Source organism: Oryctolagus cuniculus, chromosome 17, assembly GCF_964237555.1.
Source record: "Oryctolagus cuniculus chromosome 17, mOryCun1.1, whole genome shotgun sequence".
Lineage (NCBI taxonomy): Eukaryota > Metazoa > Chordata > Mammalia > Lagomorpha > Leporidae > Oryctolagus > Oryctolagus cuniculus.
This window is the reverse complement of record NC_091448.1, coordinates 34112059-34122457: the sequence shown is the minus strand read 5'-3', so window position 1 is coordinate 34122457 and position 10399 is coordinate 34112059. Positions and strand designations below refer to the sequence as shown.

General features: G+C 41.0%; 1 protein-coding gene across 16 annotated transcripts in view; it reads right to left on the bottom strand.

Moving 5' to 3' along the window:
• Nucleotides 1-10399, bottom strand: part of RAD51C (RAD51 paralog C) — a 57451-nt gene that overhangs the window by 17816 nt on the left and 29236 nt on the right. For 7 of the 16 annotated variants that reach the window (XM_051824788.2, XM_051824792.2, XM_051824789.2 and 4 more), the window contains one exon: nt 876-936. The exons of 3 other annotated variants lie outside the window; for them this stretch is intronic. In XM_051824788.2, coding sequence (XP_051680748.1) covers nt 876-936 — 61 coding nt within the window. Of the gene's footprint in view, nt 1-875; nt 940-1895; nt 9767-10399 lie in introns of those variants that run through there. 6 more of the 16 variants (XM_051824802.2, XM_008271207.4, XM_051824794.2 and 3 more) reach the window with 2 other exon arrangements.

Genomic DNA, 10399 nt, shown 5'->3' with positions numbered 1-10399 from the left:
TATCATGTACTATAAATGAAGAGGATGATAAAACCTCATGGTTAGTCCAAGCCAGATCTACATTAGATATAAATCCAAACCAGAGTTGTATTAGAGTATTTACACACACACACACACTTATTTACACACAAACAGAACTACAATGCATTATAAAATACATGGTTATATTAAAAAATAATTATAAGTACAATCCTAACAAACTTCATAATTACATCTGTTGGAACAAGTGAAGGGAAGTACTAACTTAGGTTCTTTATAAATTTATTTTCATAATTATTCTAAAACAAAATTTTCCAACTAACACATTGTAAATGCACCTGGACAGTGCAAAAGACTTTAATGGACAATCCTGAGGCAAAATATTTTTCCATTTCTGTTTTTGTTCTTACAAAAATGAGATGCAATGATATACTTGTTTAAACACTACCAATAAGTACACGTTTCAGCCAAAAGTGTGTGTTCTATGATGTAAATTCATAGAAAAATTAACATTTTAAAGTGGGCTACATTTGGTGGCTATAATACATCTGTATTATCTACAGACCAAAACAAGTAATGTTGATATTTTTTCTTTTCTGAAAATCATCAGCAACTTTCACTTTAAAAGTCTTTAATATCCAGATATCACATATGCCATGGAACACACAACCCAAAAATAAGTTATTTCCTCTGTTCTGAAGAATAAATTTCAGTCCAATTGTGACTACAGTATTCTGTGTATATTACTATTTTGGGGATAATGTTCTAAGCATTAAAAGCTGTCCTCAAATATGCTTGCTGCCTACAGAAGTTAACAGAAGCAATTTGTAAATGCTCTCTTCAGATAATTACTGCCCACTAACACCAAAATCCCACTCTAATCAAAAAATACTGACTGTGATTTCAAACAGTACTGTGGATTCCTTCTGACTTGGTGATTTGTACAATGTTGCCAACCTGCTTAGAGAAAAAGAACATATACACACAAACACATGATTTTAGTTAATTAGCTCAACCAATTTCATAATTTAAAGTAACAGTTTTTACTATATTATTTTTGCTTAAAGACACAGAAAGGAAAGAAGTATATTTTTAAAACAACATTTCAAACAATACCTGTATCCACATGTTAATAATTATTGCATATAATTACAACAGAATTTATTTAAGTATAATTTTAAAGCAACCAGAAGTCCAATGACTAATTCAAATAAATTATTTTATAAATTATGATATTACTTAAACAGTAGAAGAAGACATTTAATGATAAGAAAATATTAATATATCAAGTGAAAATTATACTGGATAATTCCACATTTAAGAGTAAGTATGTATTTACCTGTATACAGAAAAACTGGACTACAATCAAGAAGTTAATAGCTGTTACTACAAAGAAAGTCTTTTTATATTTCCCAACCTTTCTACAATAATTGTATATTTTCATGTTATTACAGAAGATAAATCACTGCAATATAAATAAGTAGCACATACTTGTATTATAGAAATAAGCTAGGAGGGGCCAGCATTGTGGTATAGCAGGTAAAGCCACCACCTGAGACACCTGCATTCCATATGGGTGCTGGGCTGCTTCACTTCTTGGTTCCCTGCACCCATGTGGGAGATCCAGAAGAAGCTCCTGGCTCCTGACTTTGGCTTGGCCCAGCACTGGCCATTGCAGCCATTTGGGGAGTGAACCAGCAGATGGAAGATTCTCTCTCTCTCTCTCTTCCTCTCTGTGTAACTTTGACTTTCAAATAAATAAATAAGGAAGCAAGGAAAAGAAAGTAGGAAGACATGTCATTTTAAAATGATTATGCTCCCCCCCCCCAAAAAAAAAATCAGTGTAATGATAGAACAAGGTCTGTTTAGGTAGATTTCGTTATATACTATTCAAAGTGAATAACAGAAAACTTAAAGCTGGGAGTTGTTGAGAAAGAAACTTCTAGGCCAGTGCCACAGCTCACTAGGCTAATCCTCCGCCTAAGGCGCTGGCACACCGGGTTCTAGTCCCGGTTGGGGTACAGGTTCTATCCCGGTTGCTCCTCTTCCAGTCCAGCTCTCTGCTGTGGCCTGGGAGTGCAGTGGAGGATGGCCCAAGTGCTTGGGCCCTGCACCTGCACGGGAGATGAAGAGGAAGCACCTGACTCCTGGCTTCGGATTGGTGCAGTGTGCCAGCCGTAGCAGCCATTTGTGGGGGTGAACCAATGGAAGGAAGACCTCTCTCTCTCTCTCTCTCACTGTCTAACTCTGCCTGACAAAAAAAAAAAAAAAGAAGAAGAAGCAGGGTAAGGATGCTCAGCAGTCCCACAAAGAGGAGAGTAACCAGAAGGCAGTGAAGGCCTATGTAGAAGTTTCTGGAGCCAGGGAGGACAGCAGGCAGGGGCCCACTTGGGACCTTCCCCCTTAAAAAAAGAGAGAGAGAGAGAGAAATTTCTAAGCTCTTAACTACAATTCAAATACTGTGACAGCAAAAAAAAAAAATATAAACAAAATCTTATTTTAATAGTTATGTATTTATTTGAAAGTCAGAGTTATACACAGAGAGAAGGAGAGGTAGAGTGAGAGAAGTCTTCCATCCGCTGGTTCACTCCCCAGATGGCCACAACAGCCAGAGCTGGGCTGATCTGAAGCCAGGAGCCAGGAGCTTCTTCTGGGTCTCCCATGCAGGTACACGGGCCAAAGGACTTGGGCCATCTTCCACTGCTTTCCCAGGCCACAGCAAAGAACTGGGTTGGAAGTGGAGCAGCCGGGACTTGAAGCAGTGCCCATATGGGATGCTGGCATGGCGGGCAGCATCTTTACCCACTACACCACAACGCTGGCCCTGACAAAATCTTTAAAATTACTTTAAAACTGAAGTAACTTATTCATAGTAGCCAAAAGACAACAGCAATCCAAGTGTACATTACCACATGAATAAATAAAAGGCACTATATACATAGAACAGAACACTACTGAGGCTTAAAAAAGAAGGGAATTGTGACACACACTACAACATAAATAAAACTTGAAGGTTTTGGGCTAAGTGAAATAAGCAATATTATGCAATAAGCAAAGTTATAAGACAAATATTACATAATTCGACTATATGATACACCTAGAGTAGTCAAATTCATAGAGATAGAAGGTAGAATGTTGGTTGCCAAGGACTATAGGCCAAGGATAATAGGGAGTTAGTGTTTAATGGGTATGGAGTTTTAGTACGGGAAGATGGAAATATTCTGGAAATGGATGGTGATGAAGATTGTACAACAGTATGAATGTACTTAATGTCAGTCAACTGTACAGTTAAAAATGTTTTAAGTGGTAAATTTTATGTTACATATATTTTCACCATAATTTTTTAAATTCCAGGTTCTAGGGCGGCGCCGCGGCTCAATAGGCTAATCCTCCGCCTGCGGCACCAGCATCCCAGGTTCTAGTCCTGGTCGGGGCGCCGGGTTCTGTCCCAGCTGCCCCTCTTCCAGGCCAGCTCTCTGCTGTGGCCTGGGAAGGCAGTGGAGGATGGCCCAAGTGCTTGGGCCCTGCACCCGCATGGGAGACCAGGAGAAGCACCTGGCTCCTGGCTTTGGATCAGCGTGGTGCGCCGGCCACAGCACACCGGCCGCAGCGGCCATTGGAAAGTGAACCAATGGTAAAAGGAAGACCTTTCTCTCTGTCTCTCTCTCTCTCTCTCACTGTCTAACTCTGCCTGTCCAAAAAAAAAAAATTCCAGGTTCTAAAAAAAAAAATATATCTGACTGTCAAGGTTCTAAGAGGCATTTAATTGCATATCACAAAATGTTGGTTTGTAGGGCCAGTATTGTGGTGCAGACGATGGAGCCAACACCTGTAATGCCCGCATCCCTTATGAACAATGGTTTGAGTCCTTATTGCTCTACTGCCATTTCAGCTCCTGGCTGACAAGGACGGCCTAGCTACTGCCAAAGATGCCACCCATGTGGAAGACCCAGATGGAGTTCCAGGTTCTTGGCTTGTTGTGGCCATTTGGGAAGTGAACCAGTGAATGGAAGATCTCTCTCTCTCTTACTCTGCCTTTCAAATAAATGAAATAAATCTTTTAAAACATGTTAATTTGTTTTCAAAAACAATTCAGGCCGGCGCCGCGGCTCACTAGGCTAATCCTCCGCCTAGCGGCGCCGGCACACCGGGTTCTAGTCCCGGTTGGGGCGCCGGATTCTGTCCCGGTTGCCCCCCTTCCAGGCCAGCCCTCTGCTGTGGCCAGGGAGTGCAGTGGAGGATGGCCCAGGTGCTTGGGCCCTGCACCCCATGGGAGACCAGGAAAAGCACCTGGCTCCTGGCTCCTGCCATCGGATCAGCGCGGTGCGCCGGCCGCGGCGGCCACTGGAGGGTGAACCAGCGGCAAAGGAAGACCTTTCTCTCTGTCTCTCTCTCTCACTGTCCACTCTGCCTGTCAAAAAAAAAAAAAAAAAAAAAAAAAAAAAAAAAAAAGCCCTTTAACCCAAACATTTAAAAAAAAAAATTAAAAAAAAAAAAAACAAAACAATTCAATAAGGACTTTTTGGTTATGATTTGCTACTCTGTTGTTCTGAAATCACCTCTGTCGTCCTCAGACACAATTCAAAAGAAAGGCAATCAGAGACCAGGGGCCATTAGCTTCCTGCTCAAGTTTTGTACTTTCAGGACAAAAACAGCAGAATCCAAAATGTCATGTACTTCACAATTACAACTTCATATATAAATAAAGTAACAACTAAGTCATATGTAATATAGGAATAGCTGTGTTAGGGAGAGGGATTGTAAGATTTTAACAATGCTTCAGGGTTGATATTCTATATTTAATGGAAAAAAATAACAAAAATAGAGGAAATAGATTTCAAACTGCCTCATTAAAAATTTTTTTGATTCAATGAAAAAACTAGATAATCTTTAGCATCTAAATCACCTTATCTCACCAGTATGTCCAAAAGGGTACCTAAATCATCTGACTTTTCTGAAGGAATTATTAAAAACTAATAAGTTGTTAAGAAATATTCACACATTTATTAAGAATCCTAAAGTCAAAGGAGCACTAAGTTTTCAGGCTGAAAATCTTCATCAAATTTCCAGGGGAAAATAAATTTTTCTATGTCAGCCTGAATCTCAAGAGATCTTTTTTTTAAGCAAGAAACTAAACCAAAGAACCATTTGGCTCATAGCCACAGCTGAGATGAAGCTTAACATATGGCTTAACTACATAGTTTGGGTCAGGAAGAAACAAGACAGCAGCACAATTTGTGCTCTTAAGCTGAGCACACATATGAAACACTGTGTGGGGGTGTTGATACATTACTCCACTCTACCACCAGATCTTCTTGGCAAACAGCAGTGTAATTCTGAACAATCTTGGCCTCATATTATGAATATGCAAATTAGAGGAAAACCCACATAATATAAGGACAGAGACAAAAGTATTTCTTTTAATATCTGTTGGAATGTTATTCTATCATTAATCAAAGGGTAAAAATCAGGTGTTACTGATGAAGGATAGGGACTAGGGCATGAGATTAGTATACTTGAGTTCAATTCTCAATATAAATTCGACTATTCATGGTTTTTAGTTTGTCTGCTTAAATGTAAAGTATTGATATTTATTAACTATTTTCAGTATGAGTTTCTATTTCTATCCTTTCCTGATAAATTATAGAAAGCATGTAAGACTTCACACAACTTTAACAACAAAGGTATCTGGTTTTAAACAATAAAGAACAAACTATATATACTTTAAATTTTATTTGAGAGGTAGAAAGGGAGACAGTTTCCATAGGCTGATTTATTCCCCAAATGCCCACAACAACCAAGAGCAGGCCAGGTTGAAGCCGGAAACTTCAGCCAAGTCTCCCATGTGGGTAGCAGGGGTCTAAGTGCTTGAGTCATCACTACTTCCAAGGTCTGCATTGGCAGGAAGCTGGGACTGGAGCCAAAGCCAGGAATCAAACCCTGGCACTTCAGTATGGGGCATGGACATCTTAACCAGCATCATTTAAAAAAAAAAAAAAAAAGATGTATGTATTTGAAAGGCTATCAACTGAGAGAGAACATCCATCTGCTAGTTCACTCCCTCAAATAGCTGCAACAGCTAGGGCTGGGCCAAGCCAAAGACAGGAGCGTCCCATATGGTGACAGGGGCCCAAGTACTTTGGCAATCAACCACTACCTTCTCAGGCACATTAGCAGGAAGCTGGATGGGAAGCAGAGTAGCCAGGACTCAGACTGTTTACTCTGATATGGGATGCCAGCATTGCAAGCAGTGGCTCAATCCACAGGCCCCTTAATCAGCATCTTAACCACTGAGTCAAACACCCACCCCCAAAACAAAACAATTTTAATTACATTAAGTGAGGCCGACTTATTCTGACCACAAAGTGCACACATTTTAAGAATCATGTATCTGAGGCCGGCGCTGTGGCTCACTAGGCTAATCCTCCGCCTTGCGGTGCCAGCACACCAGGTTCTAGTCCCGGTCAGGGCGCCGGATTCTGTCCCGGTTGCCCCTCTTCCAGGCCAGCTCTCTGCTGTGGCCAGGGAGTGCAGTGGAGGATGGCCCAAGTCCTTGGGCCCTGCACCCCATGGGAGACCAGGAGAAGCACCTGGCTCCTGCCATCGGATCAGCGCAGTGCGCCGGCCGCGGCGGCCATTGGAGGGTGAACCAATGGCAAAAGGAAGACCTTTCTCTCTGTCTCTCTCTCTCACTGTCCATTCTGCCTGTCAAAAAAAAAAAAAAAAAAGAATCATGTATCTGAGGCTGGGGCTGTGGCACAGTGAGCAAAGCCGCCACCTGAAGCGCCGGCATCCCATATGGGCACCAGTTCAAGATCCGGCTGCTCCACTTCTGATCCAGCTCTCTGCTATGGCCTGGGATAGCAGCAGAAGATGGCCCAAGTCCTTGGGTCCCTGCACCCACGTGGGGGACCCAAAAGAAGCTCCTGACTTCTGGCTTCAGATCGGCGCAGCTCCAGCCATTGAGGCCAATTGGGGAGTGAACCACTGGATGGAAGACCTCTCTCTCTCTCTTTCCCTCTGTGCCTCTCCTTCTCTCTCTGTGTAACTCTTTCAAATAAATAAATCAATCTTAAAAAAAAAAAGAATCATAAATCCGCAGACTGGAAAAAAAGAGTTGGAGAAAAAGGATTTTACTTTAAGAGAATAAAGGCTATACATTTAGATTTGCTGGCAATCAATGCGATACCATAATTACCTTTTAGAAACAGTTATTATAGGAGAAAAGCAAATGAGTCTACCATAGAGTAAGTTATAAAATGTGGATCCTACTACCCATTTATAGGGTGGTTGGTTTGAAAAATAAAGTAAAATAATATGAGAATATGCCTATGTATACAGTGCTCTGCACAATAAAGGCCAACTAAGAAATATTAAATAAATGGAAGCTAGTATTTGCTATTTTTAAATAGCAAATGGATTGAGGAGGACTTGGCTCTCCAAACTCATGCAGACATGAGAACCCTTCAAATTCTTATATGAACAGTTAAGGCTAATAATTGACACAGAGGCTAATCCAATTATGGCATCTGAAGGTGGAGCCTTGAGAAGAGACTGGATTGGATTAGGTTGCTATGGAAGAGTCCCATAATTGAATCATAACGACATTATAAGACCTCATAGAGCACAGGGGAAGAAAGTGCTCCCTGTGTCATTCTGCTTCCTGGCTCACCATGTGATCATTCCTCCGCATACACTCTGCCACTGCCAGCCTCCAGCACAAGCCAGACTAATGAGGTTGTCCAGTTTTACACTGTGAACTTCCAAACTAAACTGATCAACTCTTGTCCCTCCGAAGTTGTTCCTTTTAGGTATTTAGTTGCAGTATTGAAAAGCTGGCTAATACAGTTAGCTAACCTTTCTAGCTTTTGCTCTCTAACTTTTAATAATAGGTATAGAGTCTTCAAAGAGTTAATACAGGGATGATCTGAAATGTTGTATATGAAGTTCCTAGTAAAATACCTACAATAAGCACTCACTAAAATGACAGTAAGGGGGCCGGCGCTGTGGTGCAGCGGGTGAACGCCCTGGCCTGAAGTGCCAGTATCCTATATGGGCACTGGTTCAAGACCCGGCTGCTCCACTTCTGATCCAGCTCTCTGCTATGGCTTGGGAAAGCAATAAAAGAAGGCCCAAGTCCTTCAGTCCCTGCACCCACGTGGGAGACCCAGAAGAAGCTCCTGGCTCCTGGTTCCTGGCTTTGGATCGGCACAGCTCCAGCCATTGAAGCCAATTGGGGAGTGAAGCATCAGATGGAAGACCTACCTCTCTCTCGCTCTCTCTCTCTCTCTCTCTGCCTCTCCTCTCTCTGTGTAACTCTGACTTTCAAATAAATAAATCTTTTTTTAAAAAATGACAGTATGGGATACAGGGAAATTTATGCAGAACAGAAGATTTCCCCAAAATCTATCTATAGTCAATGTTAATATTCCATACTATCCACCAATTTCTTTGGAAGAATTTATAAGAAACTGAATTTCTACAATGGATAACTCTTTAAAGTAAGTATGGGATGGGCATTTAGCCTCACTGTGAAGACATTGACACTGACAATTAAGATGTCATGTCCTACACTGGAGTGCTTAGGTTCGATTCCAGATTCTGGCTCCTGACTCAAGCTTCCTGGTATTACAGACCCTAGGAAGAGGTGGTGAAGGGTCAAGTAACTGGGTTCCTACCACCATGTGGGAGATCTGAATTATGTTTTCAGTTCCTGGCTTTGCCCACAGCCATTGCAAGCACTTCGGGAAACAAGTCAAAAGATTGGAGCTCTCCCTTCCTTTTTTTTGCTTCTCAAATATTTAAAAAAAAAAAAAATCTCGATTTTTTATGACCTCCTAGCTACCTCATGAACACTAACTTCTAGAATTTGACAAAGGTGGCAAACTTTTCTTTCCAATAAGCTCATAAAAAAGATAACATATCTTGCTTTGTTCCTATTTTTTAAAATCCTTAATGTACCCTATTAGTGACTGTTTAATTAGTCTGATTCCAGCTTCCTGCTGATATGCATCCTGGGATGTAGCAAGTAATGGGCCAAGTACTTCAGTTCCTGCCAGTGACATGGGAGACCTGGATTGAGTTCCACATTCCTGTCTTTAGCCTGGCCCAGCTCTAGCTGTTGTAATCATTTGGGGAATAACTAGGGGATAGAAGATTTCTCTCTGTTTATGTCTTCTTGCCTTTCAAATAAAATAAGTAAAATTCTAAAGATTGTATAAAATTATCATCAGGCTATGTGTATAAGTTGTATATGAAACATAAATAAATTCTGTGTTTAAACTTGGGTCCTATAGCAAGATATCTTATTATGTGTGTGCAAATGCACCAAAATATTTAAAAAAATAACAATTGAAACACTTCTAGTCGCAGGCATTTTGGATAAGGAATACTCAACCTATACACAGATGCATACTTACAGAATTAAGGGGGAGATGTCAATTTTTTTTTTTTTTTTTTTGACAGGCAGAGTTAGACAGTGAGAGAGACAGACAGAGAGAAAGGTCTTCCTTCCATTGGTTCATCCCCCAAATGTCCCCTCAGCCAGCGTGCTGCGCTGATCAGAAGCCAGGAGTCAGGTGCTTCCTCCTGGTCTCCCATGCGGGTGCTGGGCCCAAGCACTTGGGCCATCCTCCACTGTACTCCTGGGCCACAGTAGAGAGCTGGACTGGAAGAGGAGCACCCGGGTCAGAATCCGGCACCCCAACTGGGACTAGAACCTGGGGTACCAGTGCCACAGGCGGAAGATTAGCCTAGTGAGCCGCAGCGCTGGCCCGGGAGATGTTGTCTGTAAAGCAGTAGATATCATGGCTGAAAAAAGTTCCATAAACTATTGGAATTACCATTTTAAAGGTAATTTTTAAAGGAGACACATACTGCATGAATCAATTGCAAAAGATGAATGCAGAAGTGTAATCAATTCTGCTGTGGGCTTAGGGTCAGTAAAACCTCACTTGGTTGAGTTGCATTTTTTAAAATGCAGATTAAGAAACAGATCATATCACTGACTTAGGCCTAATATGCATTTAAGGGACCCTTTATTCCATTTTTGCCCACATGCTGCCTCAATTTCACCCTTTATTAGTGCATTTCCAAACCAAGTTCTCTAGGTTATGCCAATTAATCACAAAGCAGAGAGGCTGGCATAAGTCTGGTATTTCTAGAAGTGTAGGATAAAAGACTTCACAGCTTTCAATGGTCTATTTTAAAGAAAATGAAAGCTGTTTTGTTCACTTGCTCAGCAGCTTTAAAAACAAGTACAAAGGTTTCATGCTGCCATAATTTTATTTTAAAGAACAATACTTGTGAAAGGCAGGTAAGTAACTGGGTAATAAAAGCAGAGTAAGAAAATTAAAAAAAAAAAAAAAAAAACAATTTCGCAGAACTATATTAAGCAACTAAGAAAAACCATCTTATTTTC